The 19,535-nt window shown below is 41.7% G+C and overlaps 1 protein-coding gene across 5 annotated transcripts in view; it reads left to right on the top strand.

Moving 5' to 3' along the window:
• The window catches only part of GLT1D1 (glycosyltransferase 1 domain containing 1), a 132,641-nt gene that overhangs the window by 54,262 nt on the left and 58,844 nt on the right, over positions 1 to 19,535 (top strand). For 4 of the 5 annotated variants that reach the window (XM_033220115.1, XM_033220114.1, XM_033220112.1 and 1 more), the window contains 2 exons: positions 7,009 to 7,045; positions 9,497 to 9,553. In XM_033220115.1, coding sequence (XP_033076006.1) covers positions 7,009 to 7,045; positions 9,497 to 9,553 — 94 coding nt within the window. Of the gene's footprint in view, positions 1 to 2,314; positions 2,363 to 7,008; positions 7,046 to 9,496; positions 9,554 to 19,535 lie in introns of all 5 variants that reach the window. The other variant, XM_033220117.1, reaches the window with a different exon arrangement.

Raw genomic sequence — 19,535 nt, 5'->3', positions numbered from 1 at the left:
TTTTTTTTTTTTTTGAGACAGAGTCTTGCTCTGTCACCCAGGCTAGAGTGCAGTAGCATGATTTCGGCTCACTGCAACCTCTGCCTCCCGGGTTCAAGCAATTCTCCTGCCTCAGCCTCCCAAGTAGCTGGGATTATAGGTGCTTGGTGTATCACCACACCCAGCTGATTTTTGTATTTTGAATAGAGATGGGGTTTTACCATGTTGGTCAGGCTGGTCTTGAACTCCCAACCTCAGGCGATCTACCCACCTTGGCCTCCCAAAGTTCTGGGATTACAGGTGACTGCCACCGTGCCTGGCTAATTTTTATATTTTTAATAGAGACTGGGTTTCACCATGTTGGCCAGGCTGGTCTCTAACTCCTGACCTCAAGTGATCTGCCCACCTCAGCCTCCCAAAATGCTGGAATTACAGGCATGAGCCACTGCGCCTGGCCCATTTCCCACCCTAAACAAACACTCTGCTGTCAGGTATCACACCACTTACACCGTTTCCCAGAAGGTAAGGGGGCAGATCATGCCTCTCTTTGGTCAAGGTCAAATTTCCTAGTACACACTCACTATATTCCAAAACATTATCTCAACATGTCATCAATGTGAAAGTTACTAGTGACATATTTTACCTCTTTTTTTGTATGAAGTCTTTGAAATCTGGAGTGTATTTTACACTCACAGCACATCTTAATTCAAACCGGCTGCTTTACAGGTGCCTTGGATCAGCCGCCTGTGGCGGGGGCTGTTGTGTGCTCAAGGCAGCTCTGTTTCAGGATTTCTGAATCACTTACTCACACGGTATCTGATCATGGAGGACACATGAACAGACATGTGCCAAATGAGAGTTCGTTTGTAACCCGTGAGTGAACTTCAGCCCCCAGGGGTGCTCTTACAGAAATGTTGTCTTGGGAGCTACCTGTCTCTGACTGACCCTTCACAAATTAGTTTGACTGGATTTCAATAAAGATGGTTTTATCTCTTTTAATTTGAAATGCCTTTGTTTATGCTCAGGTCGTTATTTTTTAGTGTGTTTATATCAGCCTTAATTTGACATTGTACCTACTTTGTAAAATATACAATCCTAGTGGGCTCCTCACAAGGTCAGCATGCTACGCTGTTAATGCCTAGCGCACGTGATCAACGTAGGTCATGGTTTGGGATATGGCATTACTGTGTTGGTTTGTGATATTACAATATATCTTTTAAGTGTTTTTTTTTTTTTTTTCTTTATTAAAGGGGTCTCACTCTGTTGCCCAGGCTGGGTGGAGCACAGAGGCATGATCATGGCTCACTGCATCCCCAAACTCGTGGGCTCAAACGATCCTCTCCCCTCAGCCTCCTGAGTAGCTGGGACTACAGGCCCATGCCACCACACCTGGCTGAAATTTTTACTTTTTTTTTTTTTTTTTTTTTTTTTTTTTTGTAGAGATGAGGTCTCACTGTGTTGCCCAGGCTGCTCTTGAACTCCTGGCCTCAAGTAGTTCCCCTGCTTCGGCCTCCTAAAATGCTAGGATTACAGGCGTGAGCCTCTGTGCTGGCCAGTTTCTGATATTATAATACTGATTTCACCTTTCCAAGAGTTTGATTCACTTCACATTTCTGATCCTGAGATATATGTTGTGGAAAGTTTGAAAATATCTTATGTAGGATTTTGATTGCTTGTTACAATATGTAATAGATATTCAGGATGCAAACTTGAGTACTTCTAGTTCTAGTCCACGTTTAGAGTGCTTTGTCTAAATTCCTCAGCATTTCACCAGAAAATGTAAAAATTTCACCAAAAAGAAAAAAAACACCCACAAACAAATTAAATGTATATCTTAATGGAAGCTTCTACCAGGAGAAGCAATGATTATGGTTTAATATGTCTCCAGTGAGTTCAAAACCCCTCATGCCTGTTTTCACACTCTTTTTTTCCTAATAAGCATTCTTCTAAGAGGACATGTAATCTAAACTCAAATATTTATATATGAGCTATATTTTTAAAATCCTGTTTAAGTAAATATTGCTTGAAGCAGTTATCAAATTCAATAACAACAAAAAAAGCACAGTGCCATTCATAATGGCCCATCAATATGCTTTGCAAGCATGGAGCTAAGTTTTCAGGTGTTATCTTTAGAGTGAGGTTTTCCTTTTTTTTTTTTTTTCTTTTTCTGGAAACTTTGAGTTACCACCTTCTGGGGGCCTAATTTATCTACTTTGCCTTGGCACTTGTTAAAGAAAAGTAACTTCTGGAAGTTGTTGTATTAGGCAATACCTACAGTGTAATTTTACTTTGTGTACATTGACTCATCAAAATTCTTTTGGAAATTAAAATATAGAAGGCAAGACAGATCTCACTGGCTGTCACACGTGCAGTTCCTGTACAGGTGAGCTCCACAAGTCAGCGCAGATGTTAGCGCTGGCGTAATCGGAATGAGCTGCGTGTCGACTTATCCCTGAAGTCTGCAGTAGAAGCATGTTGTCTTATGAGCTACTTATTACTTCTCTCTCTTCCCGCATGGCCCATTGCTTTGTGTCTGATTACCTCAGAAAGTCATCTTGGTAGCAGCTGAAACGACACAGCCCACACCTGTTATTAGAGTGCCACCCTCCTGGAAACGTAAAAACGCACTGAGCACATGGGCTTCGCCTCTAGAATTCCTCGTTTCTGGGCCAGCCCTCGCACCTCTGCAGGAGAAGCTCCAGGCATGGATCATGTCCCAGGAAGCTAATCCTTTTTAATAGCGTCTATGAAGCTGAGCCTTCATTGGAGATTTCTGGATGGAACTGCAAATGTTCTTTACGTCTGTGTGGGTTTTTTTTGTTTCCCGCCACGTGAGATCCCTGGGAATTGAGAAGTTTTAAAGGAACTTAAAAGTATGAAAAATGCATCCATTCCAGACCATAGATCTTGAGTTTACTTTTTCCATGACCCGGGGCTCAAATGTGTGGTACCATCACAAGAATTGTTTCTAATTCATTAAATTGCCAAGGCAGAGCATGGTAGGGGAATCTTCTGAATAAAACGAACAGGCCTTCTGAGTTGTTTACTCCATACATTTAATTGTTTTAAAAAACGAAAATCTTCTCTGATTTTGTGAAGGGTCATGGGTTGTTCTTTAAAAAATTATTTGACTATTTTTTTTTTTTTAGACGAGTGTTGCTCTGTCTTCCACGCTGGAGTGCAGTGGCGCGATCTCAGCTCACTGCAGCCTCCGAAAGTGCTGGGATTAGCGGTGTGAGTCCCTGCGCCTGGCTGGATTTTGTTAATTTCATCTCTATGCCTGTTCATGTTGGACCTGACAGAATCCTATCCCAGTCTAGTTTTAACATTTGTTTCTCATCTCACCCATGTATATTCTTTTTTTTTTTTTTTTTTAATCTACCCAAGGGAAGACTGGCAGTTCAGCTAGGTGCCACTGGGCTCTGTATGGTGACTGGTTTTAACATTTGTTTCTCATCTCACCCATGTATATTCTTTTTTTTTTTTTTAATTGTTCTACCCAAGGGAAGACTGGCAGTTCAGCTAGGTGCCACTGGGCTCTGTGTGGTGACTGGTGTTTCTGTGGGACAGGGAGGACAACAGGAAGGAAAATAAACACGATAAGTCCAAGCGTCATTCCACTGGGTTTCGATACTGGCTTTGCAGCCAGTCTTCCATTTCTGACCTGTGCCATCCATCTGTGATGAAGCAGGACACCCGTGCTTCTTCCTCATGTTCCAGAATCCCAACTCTAGAAAACCTCTTTCTTTGTTGTTACAATGTTGTGAAGTGTTAGTGTCTGGACATTTTTTTTTTTTTTTCTAGGAAAAATGATTACTTCCTATTAAAAAAGAAAAGGAAAATTGTTCTTTGTCGGGTACCATTGCAGGAGTTCAGTGGCAAGGCTGAATCTCCCCACACCTCCCCTTCCTTTTGAATATTATTTTCTTTTTTTATGCACGATAACAGATTTCTAAGGCAAAAGAGTAGAGGGAGGAAAAAAGACACCATGACCTTGAAAAGTGCCCAGTTTCTATGTGTTTTGTGGCATAAATCTATTTTGTAACTTTATGTATGTGGGCCATCATGTCTTTTAAGCGATTTGTAATCATTTTAGAAGTAGTTTTAACAAAGCCACAATCTGAAGTTGTATTATAATTTCAGAACAAAAACTTATTTTTGCCATCTGTAGAGCATAAAATTGTGCCTATATTTCAAAAATAATCTATTGCAGTTTCCATTTGCGGAAAGTTTAATTTTAGATGAATCTCTGGCTTATATGTAGTCAAAGAATGGGAAGTTCTTTGGCTGATGTTATTCCAGCATGAAAAGGCATCAGTTAGCCCTTGGGTCTGTTAGAAGTCCGTCTATTTATAGGTATCTAGCCTATAGGATCCTGGCTTTTTATATCCAGTAATGAGCCAAAGAGGTAACAGTTGCTGCTAAACACACCTCAGTGTTTGCCATTGTGTGCACTGATGACCTAATCTGCAAGGCAGACCTTATCTGTAAGGCAGGACTTTGACTCTTGTTATTTCAAGGCAGATAGAACAATAATAAATATTGAGCAAAGAAAGCTAATTTGCATTTGTTACATTTTCATATAGAAAATGTTTTTCAAAATTAATATAAGCCAATTGGCTTTTGCCAGATTTCTTTTATTGCAATGATTAAAAATAACTCAGGTCTAGACTTCCGTTATACTGCAACTCAATTTCCTCTGTTTGCCTGGATGAGATCTGAAAATACCATTTATGAAATGCTTTTCAATTGACTTTAGAAAAACGATGCTCAGAGATGTGGGAAGATCAGCAGATAAGTCCAGAAATCTTCACATTCAGTCAATTCCTTCTGCTTACAGAGCTGAGATACAAGTTTAACTCAATTTTTTTTTTTGGTGGAAAAAGGAGATTCTTGACAGGAACATTTTGAGTTTATGTATTGCTAATTGCAGAGCATATTTCCAATGAAAATAGTGACAAAAACTTTATGTTGCCTCCCTTATATTTATCTAGGATTATGCTGAATCTGTTATTGTCAAACACTTATATTAACTTGAAAGTTACATGCCGTGGTGTTCTATTGTGAGTGCTTTTCCATCCATCTTCAAGATGTTGCCAGGCGAGTGTTTTGGACACAGGATTGTTTCAGGAAAAAGCACTCCGAGCCTCCACTACACTTGAGTAACAGCTCTTCCAGCTTTTCAGGGAAATTATAATTCAGCAAAAGGAGTAGTTCAGGGCTCTGAACTGCAATTTCTAATTTCAGTGGTTGCCATTAGCCTTTTTTTTTCATTAAAGTTAATGTCTTTTTTAACTGGTGGAGAAGAGGTTTTTGAAACTGTCTCTTGAAGATTTACTATTTTAAGGGCTTTTGGAATACCACGCATATGCGCTTGCATGGTTAAGTGGGGAGGAGAGGCAAGACTTCTGGAGGCTTGAGATGCTTCCTGTAGTTAAATACAAAATGTGATAAGGACAAAACCAACGCCACACCAAGCCTTGTGTGGACCCACCACCTTCTTTATTTTTTTATTTTTTATTTTTGAGGCAGAGTCTCACTCTGTCGCTTAGTCTGGAGTGCAGTGGCGCAATCTTGGCTCACTGCAACCTCCGCCTCCCGGGTTCAAGCGATTCTCCTGCCGCAGCCTCCCAAGTAGCTGGGACTACAGGTGTGTGCCACCACACCTGGCTACTTTTTGTATTTTTAGTAGAGACAGGGTTTTACCATTTTGCCCAGACTGGTCTTGACCTCCTGACCTCAAATAATTTGCCTGCCCCAGCCTCCCAAAGTGCTAGGATTATATGGGTGAGCCACTGTGCCTGGTCATGCCACCTACCTTCTGCCTGGATGCTGCCTCTGCCAAACCTTTCCAGGTTTGGGGAGGGCCAGTCTCCTTCCTGTTGATTGACTTGCCCTTGGCAGGGCTGCTTCACCCTTGGCTTGTGTCCCAAAATATAAAACTAACATGGGGACAATTTCCAACGTGGACCAGCATACCCCATGCAGTGCCGAGGGCTCCCTGGTACCCTAAAGACCGCACTGTATCCCTACACTGAGAAAGGACAGGGGTGTGCCTTCTGTGACCTCCAGGGATCTAGCTAGTTCAGTCATTGTATGCATTGATTAGGCTTATGTCACATGACAAAAAGACATCCATTTTTGGACTCTTTCACCAAAATGACAGCCTATTTTGATCACTTGAGAGAAAGCATCCTTGGCATGGACTTGCTCCACCAGCTGTTCCGGAGAGAGCCTCACTCTGCTCCTGCCTCCACCTTTCCATCTAAACGTCATCTTAAAAATATTCCTGCCACTGTTTCAAAATGAACTGGAGAAGTGGATTATATTTCTCTCTAGCAGTTTTGTGACATTCTGCCAGAAAACACGGCAAGGAATAGTAAGTTGATATCTTGGTACAAATACCCAAGTCAGTCATGCAAGGGCCGCCTTTTCCTTGGTGCCAGGGAGGCCTTTGGGGAGGCCCTTACCAGACGTTTTCCCTCCGCTGTCCTCCCTTGCCTGGAAGGATCTGCCTCCTAGGGCCTGTCTTTGGTTTCCCAACACATTGGCAGCTCCTCCTTCTCCTCCTACTGCTTTCTTCATTTTTTCTGGGGATGGTGGAAGTACTCTTCCCCTCAGGGTTGCATAAGTCATACCGTGCTTCCGCAGGCTTCCACCTCCACGCTGGGGCAGGAGCTGCTGCAGCTGGGCCGGCTCTGGCATGCTCTCTGGCTGAACCTCAGTAATGTCTCCACTAACACAGCAAGTGTAACATTGCAAAATTGCATTAGGCCTCATTTTAAGAGACTCTTTGTGTGTGCTTCTTAACCTTATAGATGCTGTATTTTTAATGGCAAAACCTATTAAAAGCAGAAGTAATGCTTTGCTCTTAGAGAGTGGTAAGTCTGTGAGCAGCTGTGTAGATGACTCTCAGTGATGTTTTCCAGGATGGCTTTTTTTGTTAATGACCTTCATTTTATTTCTAAAAAGCAGTTGTCATGCACTCTCCAATGTACTTCTCTTTTCTTTCTCCCCTCCTTTCAAAAGCCGCATGCTAAGGGTAAGATCTACGTCCAGAGTCAAGGTAAGCATTTTCAAATATTTATTTACTTATGTACAGGGATAGAGAATGAATAAATAGATGTATATTTATATGTGATAAATATATATATTTCAAAGAGTAAGTTTGCACCCTTAAGAGACATATATTGAGATGTTTATGAAGGAGATAATATGATTTCTGAGATTTACTTAAAAATAATCAGTGAAATGGCTACTTTTTTTTTTTTTCTTTTTTGAGACAAGGTCTGGTGCAGTCGTGCGATCTCGGCTTACTGCAACCTCTGCCTCCCGGGTTTAAGCGATTCTCTAGCGTCTCAGCCCCCCAAGTAGCTGGGACTACAGGCGTGAGTCACCATGCCCAGCTCAATTTTTTTTGTATTCCTTGTAGAAACGGGGTTTCACCGTGTTGCCAGATTGGTCTTGAACTCCTGGGCTCAAGCAATCTGCCTGAGAATGGCTACATTGTTATAATTTTTCTAACATTAGAATAAAAGATAAATAGGAGAAATTATAAAATAATGATTTAAAATGCAGATCACTTAACATTTTCCACCAGTAGAAGTATGATATACTCCATCGGCAGTATGTTTGGAAAAAACAAAACAAACCAAACCAAATGCGGGCTTCTGTTTTGGCTGACTTGAGTTGGGGGACCTGGAACTCTGCTCCCTTCATCCTCCCCCTTCCTCCCTGCCCAATCCTACCCCTATGGTGGCATCCGAAGCCCTTCATCAAACCCTCTGAGGTTTAAACACCGTTTTTTGTTTTTGTTTTTGTTTTTTTTGAGATAGAATCTCGTTCTGTTGCCCAGGCTGGAGTGCAGTGGCACAATCTTGGTTCACTTCAACCTCTGCCTGCTGGGTTCAAGCAACTGTCCTGCCTCAGCCTCTCGAGTAGCTGTGATTACAGGTGCCCCCCAGCACGCCCAGCTAATTTTTGTATATTTTGTAGAGACAGGATTTTACCGTGTTGGCCAGGCTGATCTTGAACTCCTGACCTCAGGTGATGCGCCTGCCTCGGCCTCCCGAATTGCTGGGATTCCAGCTGTGAGCCACTGTGCCTGGCCTCTCTAAACAGAGTTTGTAAACCACCGTACTACACGATAGAAATAATGGAAAGCCTAGATCCCTGGAAGAATGTGTAATTCGCCCCAAGCTCAGGTTAGAACGAGTGCAGACGCTGAGGCCAGGCGTTCGTGCCTCCTGAGGACTTCCATGGTGCTCAGGCACACCTTCGTGAGGCATGCCATCCTGTCATCACCTTGTCCTGGCTGCACTGGCCTCAGTGACATTTTTAGCAGGTGCAGCAGGAAAGACCTGGGCTCTGAGGCAGTGCGTAGGTTTGAACACAGCGTCTACCACTTCCACCCTGCGCATTTTGAAGCCCGTTTAACCTCTTTGAACCTCAGTGTCCAGCTGGATAAACTGGAGGAACCAGTCTGCTCAGTGGGCCTTTAAGGGCTACAGGGGAGTATGGAAAGTGCCTACATGCAGTCGGAGCCCAGGGCTGGCTTGAAGCGGACACTTGTTAAATAGCCCTTGTCAGTATCATTCAGTGTGAATAATGATTATGCAGGTGGATTTTAGATGTGGTTAGACGACTTGATTTACTTACGTTTTATAAAATTTCAAAATGTTTCTGTTACCAAGATAACGTGTTAGATATTGCCTCTGGATTTTCTAAATTGTAAAATATTTGTTTTTTTTTTTCAGCAAAAATTAAATGTAACTTCTCTCTCTGAGAAAGTAATAGCCAACAGACCATCAGGCATGAGTTGGTGAGGGTTGAGAGTGAGGATTTTAAAGGGAGGTATAATTTTCACATGGAGCTTAGTTCACAGTGTTTTTGAAACCTGTTACTTCCTGGCATTTTTAAGGAACTCATGGTTTGTCTAACCCAGTTTGGGCCTGTCATGGATCCTGGGGCTGAAAGGGGTGGGTCTTTTCTCGTGTAGAATCCGTGGGCTCTTTTTAACCCTCCCGTGCTGAAGGATTCATGGGACTTCAGTGACGCACTCAGAGCATCAAGTGGCTTTATAAAAACCAGTTGGTACCATTATTTAAACTGCAACACAAGTGGGCCGTGCATGGTGGCTTACACCTGTAATCCCAGCACTTTGGGAGGCTGAGGCGGGTGGATCACTTGAGGTCAGGGTTTCGAGACCAGCCTGGCCAACATGGCGAAACCCTGTCTCTACTGAAAATACAAAAATTAGCCGGGTGTAGCAGCGGGTGCCTATGATCCCAGCTACTCCGGAGGCTGAGGCAGGAGAATTGCTTCAATCCGGAAGGAGGAGGTTGCAGTGAGCCGACATTGTGGCACTGCACCGCAGCCTGGGCGAGAGAGCGAGACTCCGTCTCAAAATGATAATAATTACAGTAATAATAATACTAAGCCTCAACACAAAATAACTGCTTGCATTTCAGCAATCGCATCAAAGTGAATTTGCCCTTTTTTGGTTTCTTTGACCCAGGAATTGCAACAACACCAAACGCCGCTTTTAACTGGAATACCTTTCTTCAACGCTCCGGTGAGAGATCAGGTCTTCTTAGAGGATTTTGAGGAAGTGCATCTTGTCAGTTACTTTCAGGAGCTTGTGACGTTCGTGTGGTTTTGAAAAAGTGGTTGTCAGGGAGAACAAGGTTGATTTCCCTCTGTCTGTGACTTCATGAGTAGTTTTACCCTTTTGAGGAACAGCAGGGCTAGAAAGCCAGAGAGACAGGGGCTCCGGCCCTTTCTGATGCTGTTTTTAGCACCTGCTTCCCAAATTTTCAGTACCATTTCCTGTGACATTTGTTCTTTATAAGTATAACAACCTCATGTGTTCATTTTATTTTACTTTACTAATTACACACATAATTAAATTACCCTTGTAGGAAAATGAGAAAATCTCAGAATATGCAACACATTTTTTTTTTTCTTTCTTTTTGAGATGGAATCTCATTCTGTTGCCCAGGCTGGAGTGCAGTGGTGTGATCTAGACTCACTGCAGCCTCGGCCTCCCGGGTTCAAGCGATTCTCCTGCCTCAGTCTCCTAAGAAGCTGGGACTATAGGCATGTGCCACCACACCCAGCTAATTTTTGTATTTTTAATGGAGACGGGGTTTTGCCGTATTGGCCAGGCTGGTCTCGAACTCCTGATCAGGTGATCCACCCACCTCGGCCTCCCAAAGTCCTGGGATTATAGGCATGAGCCACCGGGCCTGGCCAAAAATGCAACAAAAATTTAAATCACTTGAAATTTTATCACCAAAAAAGGAACTGCTATTAATGTTTGATGTAATCTTTCTCAACAATTTACATGTAAATCATGATTTTTAAAAGACAAAATCAGGCTTCACTTACTACTCTAACCTGCCTTCTTTGCTCATTATGTCAGTAGAATAGAGTGAACTCATCCTTCGTCTAAAAAAAATCTGAAGTTTCTGTATAGTGAAATGAAGAGATCTCAAGCACAAAATTAGGTAAATGTTTGACAAATGTATATACCCATGTGACAAATACCCTAATCAAGACAGGTAACATTTCCACCAGTCAAGAAAGTTCTCTCATGCCCTCTTCCATGTTTGATTTCTGTCTCTTTATAGGTGACTCCTAGTCTAGTTTTTCCTATCTTAGATTAGTTTTACCTGTTCTTGAACTTCATCTAAGTGGAGTCATGCATTAAATAATTTTTTGTATCTGGCTTTCTTTGTTCAACTAATGTTTTTGAGATTTATCCCTATTGTGTGTATCTGTAGTCCTTTTCTTCTTAGTATTCTATTTTGGAATGGTGTATCCCATTCCATATATCACAAATTGTTTATCTCTTCTTCTATTGATGAACTTTTAGCTTGTTTTCCATTTTTAACCATTACAAATACATTTACTATGAATATGCTTGTGCAAGGTTTTTTAGTGACCTGTGTTTTCACTTCTCTTGGATAAATGCCTCTAATTTATCCAATCATATAGTCAAATAGCTTGACTATATGATTAACATTATAAAAAAAAATCCAAACAGTTCTCCAAGGTGTGCCATCTTACGCTTCCGCAGAAGCTGGCAAGAGCTTCAGTTACTCCACGTTCTCGCCCACCGGTAGAGTAGACAGTCTTCAATTTTAGTTGTTCTAGGTAGATAATGAAATGGTGTCTCATTGTCATTCTTCTAAGTTTCATTTCCCCGATGATTAATTTTGTTCAGCACCTTTTTATGTGCACGTTGGCCATTCATGTATCTTGTTTGGTGAGTGTCTAGCCAATTGTATGTGTGTCTTTTAATGATTGGTTTGTAGAACTTCCTTATATTCTAGGTCCAAACCTTTTGTCAGATAAATATATCGTTAATTTTTCTCCCGTTCTCTGGCTTATATTTTCACCTACTTAACCATGTCTTTTGAAGAGCAGAAGAGGTTTAAATTTTATTGAAGTCTAGTTTATCAAACTTTTTCTTTGATGGTTAGTGCTTTTGAGTCCTGTCTAGAAAATCTTTACCTACCCTAAGGTCACAAAGATGTTTTTCTTTCTTTTTTAAATGTCTTTAGAAGTTTTAGTGCTGTAGCTCTTTCATTTAGGATTATAAATCCATCTGAAATTACTGTTTGTGTGTTGTATGAGGTAGGGATCTTTTTTTTTTCTTTTTTCTTTCTTAACAATATCCAGATGGTTCTGGCGTCATTTATTAGAAATGTTTTTCTTTGCCCATTGAATTGCTCTGGTGTCTTCGTTGAAAGTCATTTTACTGTATGTGGCGTTCCACTATCTATGCCTGTCTTTATTCCAATACCATGCTGTTTTGTTGCTATAGGTTAATAGTAAGTCTAGAAACCAAGTAGTGTTAGTCAATAACTTTGTTTCAAAATTATTTTAGCTATTCTAGGTTTTTTGCATATCAATTTAAATTTTGGGCTCAACTTATCAATTTCTACAAAATCTTGTTACATTGAACCTCCACCTCCCAGGTTCAAGCGATTCTCCTGCCTCAGCCTCCCGAGTAGCTAGGATTACAGGCATGCCCCATCACACCCGGCTAATTTTCTGTAATTTTTGGAGAGGGGGATTTCACCATGTTGGCCAGGCTGGTCTTGAACTCCTGACCTCAAGTAATCCATCTGCCTCAGCTTCCCAAAGTGCTGGGATTATAGGTATGAGCCACCTCACCTGGCCTCATGCTGCAAACTTCTAAGAAAAGACTGAAGATACAAAATCAGTTCTCTGCCCTCAGCCTACAGAAAGACGCCCCAAGTCTGTTTTCATGCTAAAGACTTGAAACAAGAAGACATATATACAGCCAAAAAACATATGAAAAAAGTTCATCACCCACTGATCATGAGAGAAATGCAAATCAAAACCACAATGAGAATATCACACGTCAGTCAGATGGCAATTATTAAGAAGCCAAGAAACAACAGATGCTGACGAGCTTGTGGAGAAATAAGAATGCTTTTACCCTGTTGGTGGGAATGTAAATTAGTTCGACCATTTTGGAAGACAGTGTGGCAATTCCACAAAGATACCATTTGACCCAGCAATCCCATTACTGGGTATATACCCAAAGGGATATGATCATTCTGTTATAAAGATACATGCACGTGTATGTTCATTGCAGCACTATTCACAATAGCAAAGACATGGAATCAACTCAAATGCCCATCAATGATAGACTGGATAAAGAAAATGTGGTACATAGACACCATGGAATACTATGCAGCCATAAAAAGGAACAAGATCATGTCCTTTGCAGAAACATGGATGAAGCTGGAAGCCATTATCCTCAGCAAACTAAGGCAGGAACAGAAAACCAAACACCGCATGTTCTCACTTATAAGCGGGAGCCGAACAGTGAGAACACATGGACACAGGGAAGGGAACATCACACACCGGGGCCTGTCAGGGGAGGGCGGGGGTGGAGGCGTCGGGAGAGCATCAGGAAAACTAGCTAATGCATACGGGGCTTGATACCTAGGTGACAGGATGATAGATGCAGCAAACCACCATGGCACACGTTTGCCTATGCCATCAACCTGGACATCCTGCACATGTATCCCGGAACGTAAAATAAAATAAAATGAAACAAAAAAGACTTGAAACAAAGCCTCTACCACATACTCTATGTGTCAGTTTTAAGTTCTATTGAAAAAAAAAAGGTCCAAGCATTTTATCAGAAATGATTTTCGTAGTGTACTCATCAATCTCAGCCACACTAGCATGGTTGTTCTCAGTGTTACAGATGAACCCACGCGACCTCAGCTGCTTTGTCATGTCGGTTACGTGTCCCATTATTCAGAATGAGGGGCCCATTTTCAATTTCCTGTTGTAAAGCTAGTCTGTCTTCAATCTATCACAGGACGCAATGGCATTGTCACTAAGATTCATAATTTCCAGTAGGAGAACGATTTGTCGTCACGTTCCGTCGTCTCAGGGTTGACTGTTCCGTTGGTCTTGCTATTGAATGATTAAGGGAACAGCCAGGAGATTTTAAACACTCCTTAGAAAGCGTTTTCCTCTGGAGACCTACTTGGCTGCTGCTTAATCTTAATGTGTGCAATTAGAAGTTGTAAATGTATTCAGAATATACGGGCTTAGAGAGACTGGTTGTGGCTCTGGTAGCTGACAGTGGCAGATAATGGCTTAAGGGTAGATGTAGGATTAATCTCTGTCTCTGGGTTTTATGATCAGGCGTCTGTTCGCATTTGTGCTGTCATTTGTCTTTGTCATCTCTTAGGCTCTGGGGATGGGCCGTCCTCATCATCCTTACTTTATCTTCCCTTGGCCTCTGGAGCGTTGGAAACCTGTGACTGTGATTTGTCCCTCCCACTTGGAGCTGCAGACACTGAAAACAGAAGATAGAGTGAAGTTGGCAGAGATTATTAGTGATCAAATACCCTCTGCCTTCTCACCAACTGTTAACCTTGAAATCAGGGGGAGTGGGTGGGAAGAGCCTCATTTAACACTGCATGTAAACAGTTGAGTAATTGAGTAATCACCAGGGTTTGTAGTGTGCTTCTTAAATGTCTGATGTCCGCGTCACGACGCATTCTCCTCTTGCGGCATGTCACAGATTTTCTGACCATTCTCAGTTCTATCTCTAAGCCCCAGCTAACAAATTACTAAGTCTCCTTAATTTAAAACCTTAAACCCCTCTTACGCTTACCATTATATCACATGCAAACAGATGAACTAAGAACAAATATATAGTAAAGCAGGTTAAATGTAGTAAATGGCATTGTTACAGTTTTTTCACACGATATTGGCAATAGCTATTCTGATTGAAAGATCGATGTGTAGACATCAAATTAGTTACCTGGTCTTTGAGTTTTTCTGTGCATTTCCAGATACATTTTAAGTGTGATAATTCCATGTTCTGTGAGTTTTGCCTTTAAATTCCAACGACCAACACAATCTAAAGTCATGATTCCTTTCAGGCTATCAAACCTAAAATGTATGAAAGCTTAAATTTGACTAGGTAACTCCTTCCTATTTTTCTGATTTCTGTTTTATTGTATATCTAGTTTTATTGCTCATTTCTCTCTCTCTCTCTCATCTCTATCTCTATCTCTCTGTCAACTCTATTTGTATTTCTATAATGGAAACTCAAATTTGCCTAACTCAGATTGTAGCACTTTTCTTCCTCAGGCTAGTCCTAAGAAAACTCACTTGTTTTTCATTTGGAAAACTAGTGTTAGTAGAAGCCTTTATTCTTGCACAGCCCCCCAAATCAGCTTTTTCAGCTGTAATTTAGTAAGTCTAATGTGTTCAACTGAAGTACTTTTTTTTTTTTTTTTTTTTTTTGTAATAACAAATGAAAAATAATGAAGATAGTGGCTGGGCGTGGTGGCTTACACCTGTAATCCCAGCATTTTGGGAGGCCGAGGCAGCGGATCACTTGAGGTCGGGAGTTCAAGACCAGCCTGACCAACATGGTGAAACCCTGTCTCTACTAAAAATACAAAAATTAGCCAGGTGTGGTGGCGCATGCCTGTAATCCCAGCTACCTGGGAGGCTGAGACAGGAGAATTGCTTGAACCCAGGAGGCGGAGGTTGCAGTGAGCCGAGATTGCGCCATTGCACTCCAGCCTGGACAGCAAAAGTGAAACTTTATCAAGAAAGAAAGAAAAAAGAAAATAATAAAGACAACTTCTAGAATGGAATACAGGACATAAAGACTGCCTCAGCATGGATTGGGCTTCTGTTCCTGAGCCCGCCCATGACTCATACTTGGGAGATGAAGCAATGTGGAATGTAGCTTTTGGCAGCAATATGCCAGATCGTGAAAACAACACATTTTGTTTTGAAGATAAAAACACCGTTCTCCAGGAAATGGTTCTATCGGAAAGACGTGTAAATGTGTGCATTTGTTAAGTGACGAGTTCAAATCTTGACTCATGGATAAACTAGACGTTAGAGGAAAGGCAAAGGTAATAAAAATAAGTTTGGCGCTAAAAGGAGAAGACAAAATTTACTTAAAAAATTAGTTAGGTATGTGCCTTGCCTCTGAGCATCAGCAGGCCAACCTTATTTAATAGTTCTTTGTTAAAAGCCTAAGAATTTATACCACCTTAAAGCTGTCAGGGGCTTTAGGGACCAGCACTTTTAAACATTGAAGTGAAGTCAAATAGAAAACATCAAAGTGGCTTGCATGTAGTCAGCCTGAAGTATGTTTTTAATCATATATAATACTCTGTGTCTATGTATGTGTGTATTTATATATCTCGTGTGACTGAGTTGCAACACAATATGTTTATCTTACTGTATGTCATAGTCAAAAAACTCTGAAAATCAATATTGTACCTTATGGATTATTCTCTTCTCAGGGCCATCTTTCCAAAGGATCCCAGGACAGGGGTAGTTAGAGGGCCACTTGTTTACAGCCTACGTGACCAAAATGCCAATGTGTCTTCAGAACCTCGAGTTCTCAGTAGCTAAGTGTGTCAGAGTACAGGAACAAAATAGGTTTCCATCACTCATACTTCTCACACAGCAAAAGTAAAGAATTAAACAGAGTCTCTTCACCTTGACGTCACCTGCGTTCTTTGCACAGTGCTCTGAATACCATCTCTGGATGCCATCTTTGTAGATTGTTGGTTTGTTTGGCATCTACTTTTTTTTCCCAGTTCAGTCATACCGATTCTCGACTTTCCCCCTCTTTTTGGCACATTTGTGATTCTCCTTGTACCTTTCTTCTCTCCCTCCTCCTCCTGCTGTGTATGTGAATAGATATTCGTGCACATCAAGAATGTGATGGAAGTGACGTTGCTTCTTCTCAGTGTATCACATCTGAATATGTAAAGCATCAGCTTGTTCCAATAACGGAGCTCTTTTTCTGACTATGTAAACTCTGTGTGTGTGTGTGTGTGTGTGTGTGTGTGTGTGTGTGTATACACCAGCCATGTGTGCTCAGCTAAGGCTTCCTCCCTTAGTTAAGCTGGTATCCCCTGGTTTCTCCGTGTACTGTACTGGCATTATATTTCCTTTGTAATTAATAAGTAATTTTTGAGAGGGTGCTCTTAATCTCTATCCTCATCAAACTTTCACTTGCAAATTTTAGCCTTCGTTAGTGGCTCTTGCCTAGCAGCGTAGGCTCAGACTGTTTCTCCTTCCTGACATCGCAATCTTGAAAAGTTTTCTCCATTTTTAAAAATCATGTATTAAAATGAATAGCTTGACTCTTGACCTCATATTCAAATGCCTAACCTCAAATTCTTCTGCCCTCCAACTCAAAATTCTGCATGTAGCATCTAGCTTAGACTTTTGGTGAAACAAGGACTCACTAAGGTTTGCATTCCTAAAGTTAGCTTCAGGATACTTAGAATATTAAGGAAAGGTCCAGGTGTGGTGGTTCATGCCTGTAATCCCGGTCCTTGGGAGGATGAGGCCAGTAGATCACCTGAGGTCAGGAGTTCAAGCCCAGCCTGGACAACATGGTGAAACCTCGTCTCTCCCAAAAATACCAAAAGGAGCCAGGCATGGTGACCTGTGCCTGTAGTCTCAGCTCGGGAAGCTGAGGCAGGAGAATCGCTTGAACCCAGGAGGCAGAGGTTGCAACGCACCACTGCACTCCAGCCTGGGCTATGGGCTGAGACTCCATCTCAAAAAAAAAGAAAAAAAAGGGTCTTAAGGAAATATTAAAAACTCAACATATTTCAATGAAAATTGGCAATGCAGATTGTCAGCGGCTTATTCAGAGGCTGTGACCGTTTTCCAAAGCTTTTCTAAGAGCGACATCTCAACCTTAACATTTCAGTAAAGATTTTCTCCAGTTACGTATTAATTTTTTGAAGCTCTTGTGAGTGTATTGGTGTCGCCATAAGTCATTATATTCACACTAGTTGTATTCCTGTTCAGGATTTGGAATAGCATATAGAAAATGAAAGTGTTTGAATTAAATAATGGACAAATGCCTGTCCTGGGAAAAAAAACCTTGAACCTGCATGATTTTATGGCCAATTATACAGGTTATAAATGCTGAAGTTTTAGGTCTGCTTGTGTTAAATGTATTAGCAATTTCTATTGCATGCGTCATGTACTGAGCTGTAATAAGCCACCTCAGGATGTACCACCTGCTCCCATTTGTTCTGTGGTGGGGGGTATGGATCTTCTAATGCCTCCAAAGTCCTTTGCTAATAAGGCTTAGCTTTTTCCTCTATCTGCAGATGTCTTGGTCTGGATCCCTCACTTTTCTTTTCTTTTCTTTTTTTTTTTTTTCCTTGAGATGGAGTGTCACCCAGGCTGGGAGTGCAGTGTCACCACCTCCGCTCGCTGGAACCTCCGCCTCCTGGGTTCGAGCAATTCTCCTGCCTCAGCCTCCCCAGTAGCTGGGACTACAGGTGCGCGACACCACACCTGGCTAATTTTTGTATTTTTAGTAGAGACAGGGTTTCGCCACATTGGTCAGGCTGGTCTCGAACTCCTGACCTCAGGTGATCCGCCCGCCTGGCCTCCCACAAGGTTGGGATTACAGGCATGAGCCACTGCGCCTGGCCAGGATCCCTCACTTTAGAGAGCAGGTGCAATATAGGAAATTTGGACTGTGAAGCAAATGTGTCTAAATTTACGCCTCTTTTTCAGAAACTTTTATTACAAAATTAAACATATTTTCTCATTAAAAAAAAAAGATGTACCAGCTGAAAGCAGCACCCCTGCATTTCTCCTGATGTTGGGGTTTGGCCCTGTGAGGGCTGCTTCATGTGTGTCTGCTGGGCTCACCTGGACTTTTACAGAGGGCTGAACCCTCACTGGGTCCAGCATGAGCTCATAATGTGTTCAGGGCCTCATGCAGCCGGGAGTCTCCAGACTAAAGCCTCATTCTTGGCCTGGAGCAGTGGCTCATGCTTGTAATCCTAACACTTTGGGAGGCCAAGTTTGGTGGATCACTTGAGGTCAGGAGTTGGAGATCAGCCTGACCAACATGGCGAAACCCCATCTCTACTAAAAATACAAAAATTAGCTGGGCATGGTGGTATGTGCCTGTAATCCCAGCTACTTGGGAGGCTGAGGGATGAGAATTGCTTGAACCGGGGAGGTGGAGGTTGCATTGAGCCAAGATGGTGCTACTGCACTCCAGCCTAGTTGACAGAGTGAGACTTGACCTCAGATGATCTGCCCACCTTGGGCTCCCAGAGTGCTGGGGTTACAGGCGTGAGCCACCACGTCCCACCCCTACTCTTACTTTTATATTAATTTCCTTGCTGTAAACTAATTATTTCTGGTGGGGAAAATGGAGCTGAGCTCAGGCTGTAAAATGCAACTTCATCTCTGCTGCAAAGAAAAAGGATGAGGCAAGGGGGAACTGACTGAACTATGACTGAAATAGGAGCCAGACATTCTAGAAAAGATTTAGATACAATTCCAGATAGGAGGTTTAATGTCTTGATAAAACTAGAAAAATGGTTTATATATTAATGTCCTCATGAAGTCATATATGCATAGAGAGATCCACACGCCTAAATGAATGCATGTCCTGGAATCAACCCAAATGCCCATCAATGATAGACTGGATCAAGAAAATGTGGTACGTATACATCATGGAATACTATGCAGCCATAAAAAGGAACGAAATCGTGTCCTTTGCAGGGACATGGATGGAGTTGGAAGCCATTATCCTCAGCAGACTACCGTAGAGAAAACTAAACACTGCATGTTCTCACTTATAAATGGGAGCTTAATGATAAGAACACATGGACACATGGGGGAAGGACACGCCAGGGCCTGTTGGAGGGTTGGGGGTGGCAGGAGGGAAACCATCAGGAAGAATAGCTAATGGATGTTTGGGCTTAACACCTAAGTGATTGGATAATCTGTGTAGCAAACCACCACGGCACATTGTTAACCTATGTAATAAACATGCACATCCTGCACGTGTACCCAGAACTTAAAATAAAAGTTGAAGAAAAAATAAACACATCTCCATAGGTATAAAAAGAAAATGTATGCAGATATCAAACCATCACATTGTACACCTCACATACATATAATTTTTGTCAATTATAACTCAATAAATATGGAAAAAGTAAAAAATAAAAATAAAAAAATAT

Source organism: Trachypithecus francoisi, unplaced genomic scaffold, assembly GCF_009764315.1.
Source record: "Trachypithecus francoisi isolate TF-2019V2 unplaced genomic scaffold, Tfra_2.0 Lachesis_group11, whole genome shotgun sequence".
NCBI lineage: Eukaryota > Metazoa > Chordata > Mammalia > Primates > Cercopithecidae > Trachypithecus > Trachypithecus francoisi.
This window is presented reverse-complemented; position numbering and strand designations above follow the sequence as displayed.